General features: G+C 47.5%; 8 protein-coding genes across 8 annotated transcripts in view; 5 read left to right on the forward strand and 3 right to left on the reverse strand.

Annotated features, from left to right (window-relative positions):
• Nucleotides 1-330: 330 nt before the first annotated feature.
• BDW43DRAFT_321299 (cytochrome P450) lies at nucleotides 331-2163 on the forward strand (the record flags this gene model as incomplete). Its single annotated transcript, XM_032049310.1, has 5 exons — nucleotides 331-348; nucleotides 489-700; nucleotides 737-812; nucleotides 868-1756; nucleotides 2087-2163. 5 exons carry the CDS (start codon nucleotides 331-333, stop codon nucleotides 2161-2163), a joined length of 1272 nt encoding a protein of 423 aa, XP_031905092.1.
• Nucleotides 2164-2633: 470 nt separating this feature from the next.
• On the forward strand, nucleotides 2634-3435 carry BDW43DRAFT_297164 (uncharacterized protein; the record flags this gene model as incomplete). The annotated part of the gene is made up of 3 exons (XM_032044333.1): nucleotides 2634-2693; nucleotides 2734-3093; nucleotides 3154-3435. 3 exons carry the CDS (start codon nucleotides 2634-2636, stop codon nucleotides 3433-3435), a joined length of 702 nt encoding a protein of 233 aa, XP_031905093.1.
• A 211-nt stretch (nucleotides 3436-3646) lies between these two features.
• Nucleotides 3647-4630, forward strand: BDW43DRAFT_306941 (uncharacterized protein; the record flags this gene model as incomplete). The annotated part of the gene is made up of 1 exon (XM_032046141.1): nucleotides 3647-4630. The coding sequence occupies one exon, from the start codon at nucleotides 3647-3649 to the stop codon at nucleotides 4628-4630; it is 984 nt and encodes a 327-aa protein (XP_031905094.1).
• A 1255-nt stretch (nucleotides 4631-5885) lies between these two features.
• BDW43DRAFT_263345 (uncharacterized protein) lies at nucleotides 5886-6302 on the forward strand. The gene has a single exon (XM_032040540.1). The coding sequence runs from the start codon at nucleotides 6074-6076 to the stop codon at nucleotides 6284-6286; it is 213 nt and encodes a 70-aa protein (XP_031905095.1). The 5' UTR covers nucleotides 5886-6073; the 3' UTR covers nucleotides 6287-6302.
• A 396-nt stretch (nucleotides 6303-6698) lies between these two features.
• Nucleotides 6699-9185, forward strand: BDW43DRAFT_263361 (putative transporter). Its single transcript, XM_032040541.1, has 7 exons — nucleotides 6699-7035; nucleotides 7092-7309; nucleotides 7358-7410; nucleotides 7469-7811; nucleotides 7859-8138; nucleotides 8192-8314; nucleotides 8361-9185. Exons 1-7 carry the CDS (start codon nucleotides 6821-6823, stop codon nucleotides 8914-8916), a joined length of 1788 nt encoding a protein of 595 aa, XP_031905096.1. The 5' UTR covers nucleotides 6699-6820; the 3' UTR covers nucleotides 8917-9185.
• Nucleotides 9186-9911: 726 nt separating this feature from the next.
• On the reverse strand, nucleotides 9912-11044 carry BDW43DRAFT_154576 (DUF829-domain-containing protein). The gene has a single exon (XM_032038518.1). The coding sequence runs from the start codon at nucleotides 10894-10896 to the stop codon at nucleotides 9997-9999; it is 900 nt and encodes a 299-aa protein (XP_031905097.1). The 5' UTR covers nucleotides 10897-11044; the 3' UTR covers nucleotides 9912-9996.
• BDW43DRAFT_154575 (uncharacterized protein) lies at nucleotides 11045-12574 on the reverse strand. Its single transcript, XM_032038517.1, has one exon. The coding sequence runs from the start codon at nucleotides 12537-12539 to the stop codon at nucleotides 11193-11195; it is 1347 nt and encodes a 448-aa protein (XP_031905098.1). The 5' UTR covers nucleotides 12540-12574; the 3' UTR covers nucleotides 11045-11192.
• A 3224-nt stretch (nucleotides 12575-15798) lies between these two features.
• Nucleotides 15799-16956, reverse strand: part of BDW43DRAFT_321300 (uncharacterized protein) — a gene marked incomplete at both ends in the record, with an annotated part of 4791 nt that continues 3633 nt past the window's right edge. Inside the window, one exon of the mRNA XM_032049311.1 lies at nucleotides 15799-16615. Within this exon, the coding sequence (XP_031905099.1) occupies nucleotides 15799-16615 (817 nt within the window). The remainder of the gene's footprint in view (nucleotides 16616-16956) is intronic.

The raw sequence follows: 16956 nt of genomic DNA on the forward strand, positions 1-16956 counted from the left end.
TAATAATCCTAAACGGAAGTTTGAAGTAAGGGGCGAATTCAACAACTTTATTATTACATATTCTTTGCAGTTTCTCGCCTAGTCAGATGTCTGTATAACCTGAGCGCCACGTTGACTATCAATATTTTTTAGTTCCATTACTTATTCTGACCCCTTACATTTTGGAAAGTAAAGTGACATCGTATGTTACGTCACCTAGAAGCAAAATATAGGACATGGCGGCGATTCATTAGAATCTAGATAGAAAACCGGTCCTATAAACGTAGTGGCCTTGTCAGGATGATGTATATCTGAAACCGGTCAGCCATATTGATCTATATTCATGCCACTATGATGCATTCTATAACTGTATTTATTATTTTGGTTATCTTCTCTCTCGTCTATATCGAATACAAGTATCGGGAGAATCCTTATCCGCCAGGCCCCCGTCCTCTCCCACTTATTGGCAACCTCCATCAAATTCCGAGAAGTGATCCGTGGCGAATAAGAAATGGCATGAGAACTATGGCCCTATCATTTCCGTCCATTTTGGCCCGCAGATGGTTATTATCCTCGGTTCTCACGACTGCGTTCATGATCTTTTGGGAAAACGAGGTGCTCTTTACAGCTCCTGTCCAGAGTACTATTTTGAGGGTGTGGGAGGCAATTTCCATACCGCCGCTCTTCCTTACGGGCGGCAATGGCGGCGCCATCGAAGAATGTTGAATTCCATTCTTAGACTCTGACATTGCCAGAGCTATCGGAGTTTGCAAGATATAGAGAGCAAACAACTTCTGAACGGCCTTCTCTCCACTGATGACTTTTTGCAAAACGTTTTCACACAGATTTGCGGCTAGCCTGACCTTTTCCTTGGCATATGGAGATGAGTATGAAGTTCGAGAAATTGATAGAATCATGAAAAATATCCTTGAGCAGGTAAAATTGCCTGCCGTGGCATTTCCAATCTTCAAGTGCGTTCCGATAATTCTAGCACCATGGAAGAAGAGAGCTAAACGCCTATTTAAGGAGCAGCAAACGTTCTTCTCTGCAAACTTAAAGAGGGCTTTAGTCAGAACCCACTGGAGCTGGAGCCAAAATGTCATCAATACAAAACCTGCTAGGGACTGTGGCTTGAACGAGCTTGCCTCTGTAATTGGTGTTAATTACGAAGCTGGAAGTGACACCACTGCGTTTGTGCTAGAAGACTTTGTCCTTGCCGGTCTTCTCCATAAAGATGCCGTCAGTGACGCACAGGCAGAGGTAGATGCACTCACTGGTCTTAGGATGCCCGAATGGAAAGATCTCCCTAGCCTACCATACGTCCACGCTTTTGCCAGTGAGGTTCTGAGGTGGAGACCTGTTGTCCCGGGAGGATTACACCATGCAGTGACAGAAACTGATTGCTATATGGGGCACAAGATTCCCAAAGGCACTATGATCATACTAAACCATTGGTCGCTGGAGTTTGATCCAACTTTCTTCCCTGATTCTGAAAACTTTGATCCAGAAAGATGGATCCAAGGTTCCTATATACCGTCTAGTGCCTTTGGATTTGGTCGACGAACCTGTCCAGGGAAGCAAATGGCCCAGAATTCGTTGGCAGTGACGATTACGCGCATGTTATGGACTTTCAACTTTTACCCTGTCCACAACATGGGAGACATTTATTGTTGGAACATGACGCAAGGAATCAGCTCGCGGCCGAGCCCATTTCGGGTCTCCCTGCGTCCCCGCAGTGAAGAACATCGAGAAGTCATTTGGCATCAGTGGAAGACCTGTGAAAAAATTATTGATGTCCTTATGGGGCAGATTAAGAGCGATGTGTCTGGGAAGTCTCTATTCTCGACTGAAACTAAAGATAGCAGTCTGTACAACACCCATAACTTATGCTTGACCTGATCGCAACGGCTTATACATCATTAATACTGGTTACCTTTGGCGACAGACATTATTTAACGAGCGTTTAGATATGAAGGTGTAGAGCACTCTTATGAGTGGGGAGATAACATCTTGAAGCTTTATATGGAGCTTATTCTTATTAGAATCATGGTTCTTTTCTTGATACTATCTAGATCTAGCTTATCACGAACACCTAAACGCTTGTCAGCTGGGTCATGGTCCAATCAGGACCGCCAACCGGAATCCCCAGCACGCCCCCTATTCCGGCCGGAAAATAAGGCCTAAATCGTGCCCTTTAGGTGCTATATCATCAAGCTGTAGAAGGTTGATAAAGTACTTCAGTCTAGAGATAACTGACTATAGGTGGAAGGTCCTAGGGTACGAGGTCTATAGAACCTAGGCCAGTATGTAGCAGCTAAGGTAGTAAGTATTCTAAAGATAGATTTTTCTAAGGCTTTCCCAGGGACTATACAAGTGCCTATTGAGAAAGAAGTCCTTATGTAGGCAATTATCTCTATAAAGACCTAAAAATGTGGTCAGATGGATTATATATAGAGAATGGATACGATGGTTTGCTTCTAACACAGCCCTGATCCATAATAAACAGCAGGTGTGAAGATATAAAGGAGGCCATGGCCATCCTTGTGACCCTGTCGAGATAAGCTCCTCATTATTGTCTATTGCTTCGTTCAAAACCTCTTCAATATGCGTTTCTCGCATCCTAAGGCCTTAGAGAGACCGTGCTTCTCATCCCGATGGGATTGGCGGTTGCTATTCCCATCGCAGAGGAGACCAAGGCTCTCGTGCCTGTGTTCGTGGAAAGAGGTCTCGAGCCGATATATGGATGGTCTCGAGAAACATGATGCATGCTCGACAATCGACCATGTTATTGACAAGATCGGCACCAGTACCGATATTCTCGCCTATTTCTCCAGTGGCTATTACTCTACTCTCCGGGTCTGCAAACGAATGGGAGGGTCCAACTGTTACGATGCGGCCCTGGCGATTGGCTCTATCTTTATTTCAATCGCCTATATCGTTGGCCTTGCGACAGGCGCGTACTCTTCCAACAAGCGCGATAGCACTCGAAGCCTCGCCGGGTATCTTGAGAGCGCCTTGCGTGCCGAGGGCGAAATCTTCGACTCCATTGATGACATGTCACATACTCTTCAAGCGCGCGATGACTCTGCGGATGGACAGATCGAGATAGCGTCCGTTCGGAACTGACGCTACAACGGCGTCCTGGTCAACCTTGACATCCATGACTTTGCCGAGGGATATGGTCATATTTTCCTCCCGACCGATGGAATCGGCCTCTATGCTAGTACCTTGACCAAGCGTAGGTCCGGTCAGGCTCTTGGCTTCAAGGTCTCCTACACCACCCGGATGGAGTCCAAGCTTACCCATGCACACCGGGTCGACATAGCCAATCGTTCGCAGATGTCGAACTATATTGGTCTGTGGAACACTGATCATTCAATATGCGAGGGTGACTGTCATAACGAGTGTGAAATCACGCGGAATATACCTATGTGGATCCAAGCCCCTGATCTATGAGCCCATTGAACGGCATAAACACCGTAAAGATATATATTAGTAGAAGATACATCAAATGAGAGACGAGGGGTAGATACGACTGCGGCCGGCGGACTCCGCCATGCGGGGAATTTCTCTGATAAGCATAAACTCTCATTCCCCGCCCTATAAACACCAGATACTCCCGACATCAAGTCGAACGATATCTTTTTTCTTGCTTTATGTGTGCACCATGCCGACAAAGTACGTTGACCGCCCCATCCCTCGGATCTCCTTGGCCAATTTCGAACAGCGCATCGGTGAAATCACCACGAGCCTAGTCCATGCTGCCGAAAATGTCGGTTTCTTCACGATCGTCGACCATGGGATTTCCCTAGATGAGATCGAGACCATATTCGCAACCGCCGAGCGATTCTTCAACCTCCCCGACAATGTCAAAGCCACCGTCCCATGGAATCCTAACAACGTAGGATGGGAAAAGAAAGCCCAAGTTAGGCCCTCCACCGGCCAACCAGACACGAAGGAATCATACCAGCTACAGTTCGGTGAGAACATGACGAATATGTGGTTGGACGATGCACACCTCCCCGGGTTCCGCGCAACATCCCTCGCTTTCATGCATCGCGTTCAGGCAGTGTCGGAACAGCTGATGCGTTGTTTCGCCCGAGGACTCGACTTCCCCGAAGACTTTTTCATCAAGTGTCATGACGTGTCTCGTCCCAACGAACAGACGACTATGCGACTGCTACATTATTTTGCCTTACCGGAAACGCCTGATGGGAACACGTACCACCGCGCGGGTGCTCATGCCGACTGGGACTTCCTGACCTTGTTATTTCAGAAGGATGGGCAGAGCGGACTCGAGATTTGTCCCGGTCGAGAAGCGGTCACTGAATTTGGGATCGGGGATGAATGGACTCGCGTGGAAGCGCGCACCGGTGAGATTGTCTGTAATATTGGAGATTTGTTGATGTCGTGGTCGGATGATCGCTTTAAATCGACCTTTCACCGGGTGAAGGCTCCATCCGAGCCAGGTGATTACTACGGCGATCGATATAGCATTGCCTACTTCAATCAGCCGTGCAAAGATGCGCTCATCCAAGGCCCGAAGAAGAAATACCCAATGTTGACGGGGGAACAGTTCAATGCTCAGGCTATGCAGAGGAATTTTGCGGCCTTGCAGGCTAAGCTGAAGGAGGTTGAGGCGGCGTCCTGAATGACAAAGAGCAAACGGGGCATAGCTGTTACTGTGAAGTCAGAAGAAAGGATCAACTCTGAACACTTCCTTGAAAACGCCTATAGGAGGAATACCCTGTCTTATAGTTGCTATCTATCATTTAGCTGAAGGAAGCAGGGGAATTGCATTCGCCTAGTGTCAGAACGCTGTTAGTCTCGTTTCAGGCGTAACACAGGGAGTTAAGTCCAAACCTGTGGAAACTTCGGAATATGTATTATAACGGAAAAACACTGCCAGTTCGTAAATTTGTAGAGGATCCGCTTCAACGGGAAAACATTAAGCGCCAGCGAGACATTAACAGGGATGCACCGGAAAAACAGGGGTACTAGTGTCAAGGAAAATCAGAGCCTTGGATGAAGTGTTCCTTTAGAAGCCATTCGACTTGATCAAATATAGCCTGACTAACTTTAGCCCGTAGGTAGGTCACCTCTCCGAAGAAAGCCGTAGTCCGTATAGTCCAAACAAGGCACAATGGTCTATAACGGTCAGGTATATTGAGAGGATTTACATGTAAAACATCACAGCTATCACTTACCTCAGAAACGAGCTGTCCTACATATTCCTTCTGGCCATTTGAATCCGGGATGAGGAAGCAAGCACTGTAACTGCCCCCTTCAACCACCCATTGCATCCTCTCGCCCTTCCCAGTGTCATGACCAACAAATAAATGCTTCCAAACGAACGTCGCCGCAGCTACCGGAACCAGCCACACCCGTAAAAATAACAGATATTCCCCTTCCATGTTACAGTGTGTGGGTAATTCGCCGCTTATTTCGGTGGAACGCTGAAATTTGGGCCATGGGCGTCAGGAGATATTGCATTGTGGTACGGTCCAGGTGACGTTTCTTCCTGGTTATATTCAATTGTGTAGAGCTATTAACAGCATGACATTCGAAATGGTCTTCGCCTGTTCGATAAAAATTGCCACCTTGAATGTGTGGTTTGAGCTTGAGGTTGTTTATCAACCACTGAGCATTTTGGCTCTCCAAATTGGGATTGGCCATCGCTCTGAATGGGACTGTATAGACGGGCCAATGTCTGACAAAGGGATCTCCATTCCAATCGAAAGCCCTTGCAATGTTCAGTGTGATAACAGCGGATTGCATGCGCAGTATTGGTTGTCTGGCTATGGCCCGCCATCTTCCGGAGATATGAGATGGTCGACAACAGAGTAATGCAAGAATTAAACGGGGGTAAGTGGTTTCTAGTCTGTGGGGTATACAGTGTAGGCATAATGGGGAGGGATCTTCTGGCCGTATATACGGTTCTTACGAAACGAGAACACATGCATGATATAAGGAGAGATATGGAATATATAGATCAGTACTTCAAGGAACAAGTGGGTTGCAGGCACGAGACTTTCCACACCTTCCTCGCATCTCCGCGAAGGTCTTTCTTAACGTAGTAACAGGTGTGTAATACATGTGGAACCCTATGAAGTCAATGACAGATATTCCCCAGGCAACTAGTAAATTTGCGCGTCTTGAAGGGTTGCGCTCCTCAACTGATCGAAGAATGTACAGGGCAGTTCTCGCTATCCCGCTGGTTTCGATCAATCGGAGTACCTTAACGCTAGATAGAGTCAAAAAATACCAAAGTTATAAGAGTCAGATATTGACCTATGAGCATGAGTAGCGGGCGTGGACCAAGCATCTACCGTTAAAGTTGCCGTGAAACCGGAAGATTCATCATTAGATGTAGCAAAATTTGCACTGAGGTTTCCTTGGCGTACTACTTAAAGGCCTGGAAAAATTTTCTGCGTTCCATAATTTTTCTATAAATGTGTATATATTGAACCACACTGCCATGTCATTTAGTGTGGATGTTCACTATTCCAATTGATTATATAGACATTGTGATCATGAATTCTACGGTGTGTGTCGGCAGAATAAGCAAGATCACGGCACCGGAAAGGGACGGGAAGTTCTGGCTCCGATAACCGGCGGTGGATCTTATCTGATCATCTGATAATGGCCAAGGAAGTGTCTGACCAATCAGTCAGTTCCTGATCCACGATGAGGAGTCACACATAATTTCTCTCTCGGGAAGTCTTTTGACTTGTCATGCCATGTCAAGCTACCCCACATATGTTTCCAATTCCTCCCTTGCCCATAACCCCTACTCCCAGTCGTATAGGCTAGCAGCGGGCTGCTCCCTATTGCCAATGCCATGCAGAGGTTCTTACGCGCGGTTTTCCGTAGCACAGGAGCGGAAGGGAACAAGACAATGATGAACGATCCGCGCAATGACGGCTACGAACCGATCGGCGATTTACCGTCGGAAACGATCGCACAAGCCCAGGAGGGAAGGGCGCACGGAGTGGTGGAGATCGAGGCGCTGGCCACAGTATGGTCGACCAAGACTCTCCATATTGGATATGCTCTGTGCGAACTCCAGTCGCTATCACTGCCACCGAAGTAAGACTAATGAAGGTCGCTAGAGTGTTCTTGATATTCTTCACAAACTCATTTCAACAAGAGACGACGGGTAGTCTCTCACCGTATGTGTACTCGAAGTTCAGCAATCATTCTTTGGTATCAAGGACGAATGTCCTAACAAGCATTATCGGTGGGGTATCAAAATTGCCGGTCGCCATGTTGATTGATGTCTGGGGCCGTCCGAAAGGGTTTGCAGTTACGACTGCTCTATGCACGCTAGGTGTGATAGAACCTTCCATGCCGAAATGAACCTTTACTTACAGAATAGGACTCTTCTTGATGGCAATCTGTGGAAAAGTGGAAACTTATGTCGCTGCACAGGTGTGTCCAAACCGTTCATCTCAATACACGGAGCCCCTTAGCTTATTACCGCACCTAGATTATATACTGGGTTGGATACAATGGCATGGACTACGTTCTCCATGTCTTTCTCTCCGATACCACGGATTTGATCAACCGATCGTTTGTCTATGGCCTGGCATACACCCCGTATATTGTCACTACATTTGCTGGCCCCGCAGCAGCACAGAAATTCTACGAGAAGGGAGCCTTATGGTGGGGATTTGGCACATTCGTCATCCTCACTCCACTTGTCACTGCGCCATTCATGTGGTTGCTCTGGAGCACATTGCGGAAAGCATACAGCACAGGATTGATCCGAAGGAACTATAGTCGCAGAAGCTGGTGGCAGTCCGTCAAGCATTATATTATTGAGTTTGACAGTACGTATATTGCCTCTCGATACATGAATATAGGCTAATGTCAGCAGCTATCGGGCTTTCCTTAGTCACTGCGGCGTTCACTCTAGTGCTTCTGCCGTTAACTCCAACATCACAAGACAGCACCAGCGACATGGCCTCGGGGAGTAAATGGAGATCCCGATCCCCAGATCCTATAACGATGCTATGCGTGGGCATGCTATTTTTTGTCGCATTTGTGCTTTGGGAGCGCTTTTGTGCCCCGGTCTGCTTTCTACCTTTCAACCGATTGAAAGACAAAACTTTACTAGGAGCTTGCTTCCTCGCTGCTGCCATTTTTGCCAGCTTCTAGTATGCCATCCAGTTCCATTCCGTCACAGCATTCCCCCGCTAATCTGTCCTAGCTGCTGGGATCTATATCTTTCCTCCTACCTCCAAGTGACCTTCAACACCAGCATCCGAGAAACGGGCTACATCTACAACATCTACACCATAGGCACATGCATCTGGTCTGTGCCACTCGGACTGTGAGTACAACACTCCCAGCCCATCATCACACCCTGACAATAGTAGATTTATCCGGCACGTCGACCGCCTAAAATGGATCGCTCTAGCCGCCATGCCTCTAATATTCCTCGGAACCGGCCTAATGATCCAATTCCGTTCCCCACAAAGCCACATCGGATACATCGTGATGTGTGAAATCTTCAAAGCCATCGCAGGAGGCACTCTGGCAATCTGCCAGCAAATGGCCGCCATGGCCACTGGCAGCCACGAAACGGTCGCCGTATCCTTCGCGCTCGTGGGTCTATTTTCTAAAATGGGGGCAGGCATCGGATCCGCCATTTCCGGAATAATCTGGACGAGCACCGTCCCCGTATATCTGCAGAAGTACCTTCCTCCGGAGAAGAAGCATAAAGTTGCCGAGTTGTATGGGTCGATCGAGGCGGTGTTATCGTATCCGCCCGGAACGCCAGAGCGGGATGCTACGATCCTTGCGTATGGGGTGGCGCAGCGACGGATGCTTATTGCTGGGCTTCTTATACTTCCGCTTGCGGTTGGGTCTATTTTGATGTGGAGGGATGTTCGGTTGAAGAAGATGAATCAGGTCAAGGGAACTGTGTTTTGAATATACATGCTACGCTACTTCATGTTCAATTTCATGTGAGCGCATATATACCAGGATAGACTTTGTACATAGAGTATTTTTTCTAGCGGTTAGTTACTTCTTGAGATAGACTTCATTGTGAATGTGCTCCACAACTGGACGAGAAATAAGTTTGTGTTGTGCTCTTACTAGGGCATGGGAGGATCAGAGTATATATAGGGCGTTTCTGGGATCGATGAAGTATTTTACTTGAGTTATAACGCTACACCCATTCTTTGTTCGGGTGTCCCACATACAGATCTCATTATCTTGAATCCAGTGTATTTACGTATACACCCATGTCCTTTGTCCACTTCCCTATAAGATGCCCAAAGAGCTAGCACATTGGCGCCTCAGGAGGGGTCTCGTTACAGACCACACTAGATGATAAGATAGCAAAGGAAACCCTTCAACTCTTTGCTCCGCTGCCCGGGACTCAGCCGCAGAGCACGGGGAATGACCACGGTATTGACGGGTATCTTGTCCCCGAGGGGACGGTGGTTAGTATTAGTCCTTATACCCCTCCATCGCAATGCCAGGGTATTCAGGGATCCCGGGCGGTTTAATCCGGATCGGTGGTTGCTTCCTGGGGAGGAGGTTGTGGAGATGAAGAGGTAGTTTTGGCTATTTTCGTGTTGGGGGAAGATGGGTATTGGCATTCAGTAAGTTATTTTGACAGTTAATAAGAACTATATTGGGCTAATTGGCTTAGTTTGGCTATATTGGAGATGACGACGACGCTTTTAGCAAGTGTGTATAGGGCTTACAGGACAGAAATACCGCCGAATTTTCGGGGTGTGTCTGGAGTTACTGCAAGATACGAGGTGTTTTATGATGAGCGATTCGAGAGGATGGAGGAGCATGTACGCTGGGTGAGATTTGTTAAGGGATGAAGATAGTACTCCTGTCGGTGGGACATCTATCAAAGGGCCTGTTCCATTGATCTTGCGTATATACTTGAACAAAAAAGAATAACTATTGTTGACCGCCTACCACACTTCCATAATTGACACAAACTAGTACATAGGTTCCGTACAGTCACTTTAGAACTATAATCCAAATTTACGCACAAGAATTCTCCCAAAACCTTGAAATCACAGCCCAGTACCTTTTCGGATCCTGCCGCATGTGTGCCACATGCCCTGAGCCATTAAACTTCTCCAGCTCAACCTTGCCATAACCCTTCGCCTTGGCTTCACGTGCGTGCGACTCGATGTCCTTGTCTCCGATCAAGGGATCCGAATCTGAGTAGATGTACAGTCGTCCGCTGGTTGTCGGGATGTAATCAGACGAATTTACAACTCTCCGGCCGCGAACAGGAAGTATTTCCTTTCCGACCACGCCCGGTAACCCGAAACGCACAAGCACTATCATAATCGCAACGAGCTTTGCTAAGACTTTGGGTAAAAACGCAAACCCGAGGGCCACTCCGGCTGTCCAGCGGAAGAATTCACGAGAAAAGGAAGAGCCACCCGGTGTCGAATCCAGAATGAGGCCTTGGATTGGGAGCGGGCCGATGGGCTGGCCCACGCTCTGTTGCAATGCATGCCACACCAGCGAGGTTGCTTCAAGGTTGACGCCGCCACTGTTGGAGAATGCATGCATGAGGATGTGGGATTGTGACTTTCCACGATATGGTGGACTTGTCGTACCGCTGGGAGGCCACAATTCCTTGACTACCATCTCCCTCACTGTGGATTTGTTCGTCTCTTGCCCGGAGAAGAAAGTCTTCGTCGTCTTGGCCATTACAATAACAATTTTTGCGGATGGGTAAAGATCTCGGTAGCCCTGGAAGTATTTCTGAACTAGCCGTACAGATGCATCAGCCCACGTGTATAGCACAACAACCGTAGGGTCACCGGTACTATTGCGGTGACCTAGTGAGTCCAATCGGGGATCATAAACATAGACATCGTCCGAGAGCTTCCGCAGCTCTACGGGTAAAGAAGACGAGGCCGACATTTTGAATTGCTCGGATGTATCGATACGTGACAGAATATCTGCGACAGGCCCTACAGCAGCACGTAAGGCCGGCTTCAGTCCAAGATCACAGGTGAATAGTTTCTAGGGCCCCTGTCCAGACCCCGTTTGATATTTAATGGGTCGGAAGACCAGCCATGGTTTTTGTTGAGACGCTCATTGAGGGCTAGACGATAACTTGCCCGTTTAGGAAATTTCCTATTCAGGTTTAGGGGCTTGGCGAATGGAATGCGATGAAAAAGGGAAATAATACTCTGAAGTACTACGCAACAACCCGCTCACGGGCCTTTCCGGGGGCTCCTTAGAAACTCCAAACAAACCTCCTTAACATTCCTGGCATTCACCACTCCATCATGCCCGGAAGATCGCTTGAGCGCGTATAGCATCCCGGATACGGACCACAGGCGGGATCGACGTTGGGTCAGGGGCAGTCCCAGCCCGCCAGCGAGGAGCCAGGATGTATTCAGCGCACTGGATACGGCGTCCTCTTCGCCGAGAGCAAACAGTGCGTTTTCCAACTCGTCAATGCATTGGGAGGGCAGTAAAGGATCTACACCTTGAGAGTCATCTTCATAGTCCAGGAACACCGAACAAATAAGCAAAAGTGCCCCAAGTTGTGCGCTCAGTTCAGAGACGTCGCGGTATATGTTGGATGCAATTGAAGCGGGGGTCTTTGTGAGACATCGCCATAAGATGGTGTGCGGCGAGACCCTTGGGGGTGCTGACGGAAGAGATTCTTCCAACGTCCTCTGCTCCGTAGATACTATGTTACGCTCCCTGAGGCAATTGGCAAATTCAGACAAACGTTTTGTAAGACAATCTAAGTCTCCATCATCCCAGATTACACTGTTCGGAGTACAATTGATACACTCAAACGTGATCATGAGGTGGTGGAGGTGAGGGTTACGAATGGTAGATGCCAAACCTTCCATTGAGCATCGGTCCTCAGGCAAGTTTTTAACTGAGGTCCCTCTGAGCAGTTGCCGGCATGCCGCGAAATGGGGCAGGACGTCGCTTCGCGCAAACCGGTAGTCGAGCTGGAGCAGTCGCAGCACAATACCGAAGCAAACCTCTCGGTTTGTCGGATGGGCTTGAAGTTGAATGCTATCACCACCTATGCCGCGAGATGAACCACAACGAAGTAGCTCCTTCCGGGCCAACGCGATTGCTTGTCCGCGGAACGTTAGGGCAGCAACTTTCATGTTCCTCTTTTCCTCAGTAGTTGTCCATAGATTGAGATCGACCCAATGAAACGCAAGGTTGGCGCGAAAAATAGATTCAAGTACGTCGGAAGCTCGCGAAAGACTATGCGACAGGTTTGCAGGTCCAGGACAGACGGTTGGGCTCACGCCCCATGTGCTGCTCAGGTCGGGAAAGATGTTGGTGGAGATCAAGTACTCCACCATCGAAAATCCCGACAATGCAACAGTTGCTGGCAGACTAGGGGTAGCTTCAACCGTTGAGTATTGGGGGGGCTGACTACCATTGTCCCTTCCGCGCTGCTTTTGGATCCTCTTTCTGATCCCATTTTGCGCCAAGTGGGCTCGGGCTTGTCTCCGGCTAGCCCGGCATTCCTGGTGGACAATGATAAGCTCCCCTGTGGTTTTCGGCGCACGTCCAGACATTCAGAGTAGGATGAGTCAGGAACAAGACATTGTACTCGGCGTGTCAGTACTCGGTCACTATGGAGTGCCTGGTCTTTCGGAGGGATCCTTCCTGTTGGGTCAAGTCTTGGCCACGTGCGCATTAGCCGAGGCTATCCCCTTTGGGTCTTGCATTATTTGGATTAATCAACAATTATGCACCCTTCGATGTGTACAGTATATTGCTACTCTCAGCCTACAATGTCCTATCATGTTAGACTAAGTGAATATCAGCCAAAATGTTTAATTTGATCCTCAGCGTTGTTACTGGTACCGTAAATGGAGTGTACAATTCTTTTTGATCAAAAAAAAAAATTAAAAATATAGCCCCTAAAGTCCGTTATGTATATTTGAAGACCTTGGTGCCACTATTCGGAAGGAAAGTATGATAGCTTGTCATGGAGACTGAAACCATCAATAATGGAACACTGTGTCTCATACCAGCCAATGAAATTACACGTCCTCTCAAAGGGTGTTATAGTTTCCAGTTTGAATCACAGCCAGCTTCAGCCTGACCCCTCACGGTACAGTGTTAGCTATAAAAAGCGTATGTGCACCTTAGTGGTGTAGGACCCCTGCCCAATTGATTGATTGGAATTACCAAATCATCTTGAGCTACATTAAGGGGGAAGTGCATACCTTGCTCATTACCAATTATTGTGTATATTCTTCTATGAAAGTACTTTCCCACTTCCAGCCTCGCTATACAGCCTATGAGCTACGTCCCTCTTCCATATCATATCCATTATTTTATCATGATAAGATATCCCAATCAGAGCTGCAGGGAAAAGTTGAGTAAACCCCCATTCTTGGCCTCGTATCATTCGACTTTGCACAAATGCGGGAAGTCCGTGTCTGGATATAGAGCTATCACGATAAATGGCTCTTCAGGATATATATCAATCTCGAATCATTCGCATCGGGCATTATTTACAGTTACCACCATGGCGCCCCCCATTTCCATCAAGTGACAACAAACTCGATCGGAATCCTGTAAGCTACAGAACCTCGTCATAGGCGCCGGCCTAGGATCTGCCATTAGCTGCTCGCTTGCCGGTCATGACACGCACGTTCTCGAAGCTACCCGAGAGATCTGAGAAGTCGGCAACCCGAGGCATACCGGCCGCTGCGATACGCCATCTTTGCTTCGGGGACCCCTTCCTGCTCAATTGATTTTGGGGATTGGTACGTGGACGGCGGCCTCCAGACTTTGCCGAGGCTTCCAACCACCCTGAAAGAGCTGGAGGTGGAGAACTTGCAATGTGTGTTTTCCCGTCCTGTACCCCCCCATTACCGTACCCCCATTGATGTCGCCAATCTCCGAGAATGGCTACCCAATCTTTCGATCTTTGAAACACGGCGACGATCATCAGCAACCTTTGTCGGCTTACAATCCGAGTGGGCCCATCAGAAATGCCCTATGACCTCTGCTGAACTCATCTCTCGTTCCACTTTGCTCCGGCATCCGGGTATATCCCACGTAATCCTCAGCTCCCTGGAAACTGTGATCTCATGGTATCTCAAAATCTATCGCTACGAGAATTGTATAAGGGTGTTGCCATGGGCGGCATTGGCCGGAAAGTACAAGCAATGGGGGCTGGTTGCTCGTGTGGAGGCTTATTGCATGAGATTTGCTGAGAAAAAGCAACTCCTGCACTGTTTGTCATGGCTCACCACTTGTCACTTCGATTCCACTTGCCAGGCCTTGGCTTATTTTGTCCGTTTAACACGCCGGGAAGTCATCGCTCTCGGGTTATATGTCCTTGGAGAGTTTAGGAAGGTCTGACAGGATATGATCTTGATAGCCTGCCTATAATAATTCCGCGTAGAATCAAATAGATTGGAAATAATGAATCCGACGCCCTCCTTGTATGTAAACCTTCAGGTCTACAGAAGAGAATAAGAAAGATAAAACCTTCCTCTGGGTTACAAGCGTCTGAAGGTTGCCCGTTCATATTTTCCTCATGGTCTAAAACCTCGCGATAGATGTTCTAGACACTTTCCATGCAACGTCTCTACACATACCAGCAAGTTTATATATACCCAGCCATATAAGTCCTACACCTAAGTACACCTCTGTCAATATAGTACGTACCTATGTATATACACAAATATATTTATATATTCACATCCATTGATATCTCGGCTGCTATTAGTGTTGGCGAGAAATGGCACCCTAAAATGTACATGTAGCTTGCAGTCATATATGCCACTGAGTTAGCGCTAGAAATGTAAAGATGTACTTCCCGCTTTACAAGAGACCTAGACCAGCAAACTGGGTGTTAAATAAGGGCTGCAGTGGTCAATATGTACTTCCTAAGGGGCACAGACCGCATTTGTGTATACATATATATGTATATATGTATGTATATTCATACGCTGACCCCTCGCAACTATGTTGTTTCCACCTCTAGACTAAAATACAAATCTGCCCCCAGTCTAGTGGGTTGTGGTTTATAATCAAACTAAGTGATATGCAGGTAACCGCAACTCTGAATACATGAATGATTATAGTTCCGTTATGATATTCCAAGCTTCCTGAGAGCGAACTTTGAGCTTTGCCTGATAGTCCAGTGAATGTTCCAGTTTAACCTGTGAAAAGGCTGGGGTACTCCACCACAGTACCCGGGGGTTGTGGTGTCTCTCCATAGACGCTGAGTTGGTAAATGTGGTGTGGTGTTGGCATTGAGAATTGAACTCAACAGGGAAATCAATGCCGCCCATTTGGAAGTCGCCTCAGAGTGCTTACCACTATACTACCGCTACCAGAAAGTCTGACTAGTGGAGGACAAAACTAGCAGCCCAAATCCGGCTGCAGGTGGCTGTCCTCACACTAACCCGGTGTAGAGTCATGTATGCACATGTGATCAGTCTATTTACAACTGTGTTCCTGCTGTGCATTCTTCATGTTTTCTTCAAGCTTTTGGTAAACAGTTTGAGGTCTAGTTACAGATCTTTGCAAAACTGGCTTCCCCTCCAAACTCCTATACTGGTTTCAACTAAAGTGGGGTCTGCGGGATGAGCCGCTCGTATAACCAATCAAGATGGGGCTCCACATTAGCCAATGGAATAACTCTAATACACTGTAATATACCGTATAAAGAACTATGGAATCTTTCACATGTAATTTTCAAACATTATTAAAACAGACCATAGTTTGAAGAATATATCTGATTTATGAAGATTGTGAGATGGCAAACACAATTCAAGATCATTATAAAAGATGTTGACATCAAAAGATTCAAGAGACTCTGAGTCTCTTCAAGGGCGGCTCATCAACGTGCGATTGATGGTCCAACAGTATCCGCACAATCTGCTCATGCCCTACACATGAAGCAGCCTGGAGGGCATTTCCATATGCTCCACCCTGAGCATTGACATCGGCTTTGTTGTCCAACAGCATCTGCACAATCTGCTCATGCCCTTCATAGGAAGCAGCCTGGAGGGCATTTCCATATGCTCCACCCTGAGCATTGGCATCGGCTTTGTTATCCAAAAGCATCCACACAATCTGCTCATATCCTCTATAAGAAGCAGCCTGGAGGGCATTTCCATACTCTCCACCCTGAGCATTGACATCAGCTTTGTTATCCAACAGTATCTGCACAATCTGCTCATGCCCTCCATAAGAAGCAGCCTGGAGGGCATTTCCATACTGTCCACTTTGAGCATCAATATTGGCTTTGTTATTCAACAGCATCCGCATGATATGCTCATGCCCTACACATGAAGCAGCCTGGAGGGCATTTCCATACTGTCCACCCTGAGCATTGACATCGGCTTTGTTGTCTAACAGTATCTGAACAATCTGCTCATGCCCTCCATAAGAAGCAGCCAGCAGGGCATTTCCATAGTGTCCACCCTGAGCATTGACATCGGCTTTGTTGTCCAACAGCATCTGCACAATCTGCTCATGCCCTCTATAACAAGCAGCCTGCAGGGCATTTCCATATACTCCACTCTGAGTATTGGCATCGGCTCCTTTATCCAACAGTATCTGCACAATCTGCTCATATCCTCTATAAGAAGCAGCCTGGAGGGCATTTCCATACCATCCACTTTGAGCATTGACATTGGCTTTATTGTCTAACAGGATCCGCATAATCTGCTCATGCCCTCCATAAGAAGCAGCCTGGAGGGCATTTCCATACTCTCCACCCTGAGCATTGATATCAGCTTTGTTATCCAACAGCATCTGCACAATCTGCTCATGCCCTACACATGAAGCAGCATAGAGGGCATTTCCATACTCTCCACCCTGAGCATTGACATTGGCTTTGTTATCCAACAGGATCCGCACGATATGCTCATATCCTCCATAAGAAGCAGCCTGGAGGGCATTTCCATACTCTCCACCCTGGGCATTAATATCAGCTTTGTTATCTAACAGTATCTGCAC

The sequence above is a fragment of the Aspergillus alliaceus genome (genome assembly GCF_009176365.1).
Source record: "Aspergillus alliaceus strain CBS 536.65 unplaced genomic scaffold BDW43scaffold_4, whole genome shotgun sequence".
Classification (NCBI taxonomy): Eukaryota; Fungi; Ascomycota; class Eurotiomycetes; order Eurotiales; family Aspergillaceae; genus Aspergillus; species Aspergillus alliaceus.

Bases quoted from the DNA above. Each gene is read 5' to 3' on its own strand.
- BDW43DRAFT_263361 (XM_032040541.1), top strand. From the start codon at position 6,821: ATGCAGAGGTTCTTACGCGCGGTTTTCCGTAGCACAGGAGCGGAAGGG. The intron at 7,036-7,091 runs GTGCGAACTCCA...GAAGGTCGCTAG, and splicing joins CTCCATATTGGATATGCTCT to AGTGTTCTTGATATTCTTCA. The intron at 7,411-7,468 runs GTGTGTCCAAAC...TACCGCACCTAG, and splicing joins AAACTTATGTCGCTGCACAG to ATTATATACTGGGTTGGATA.
- BDW43DRAFT_154576 (XM_032038518.1), bottom strand. From the start codon at position 10,896: ATGTCGGCCTCGTCTTCTTTACCCGTAGAGCTGCGGAAGCTCTCGGAC.
- BDW43DRAFT_263345 (XM_032040540.1), top strand. From the start codon at position 6,074: ATGTGGAACCCTATGAAGTCAATGACAGATATTCCCCAGGCAACTAGT.
- BDW43DRAFT_154575 (XM_032038517.1), bottom strand. From the start codon at position 12,539: ATGTCTGGACGTGCGCCGAAAACCACAGGGGAGCTTATCATTGTCCAC.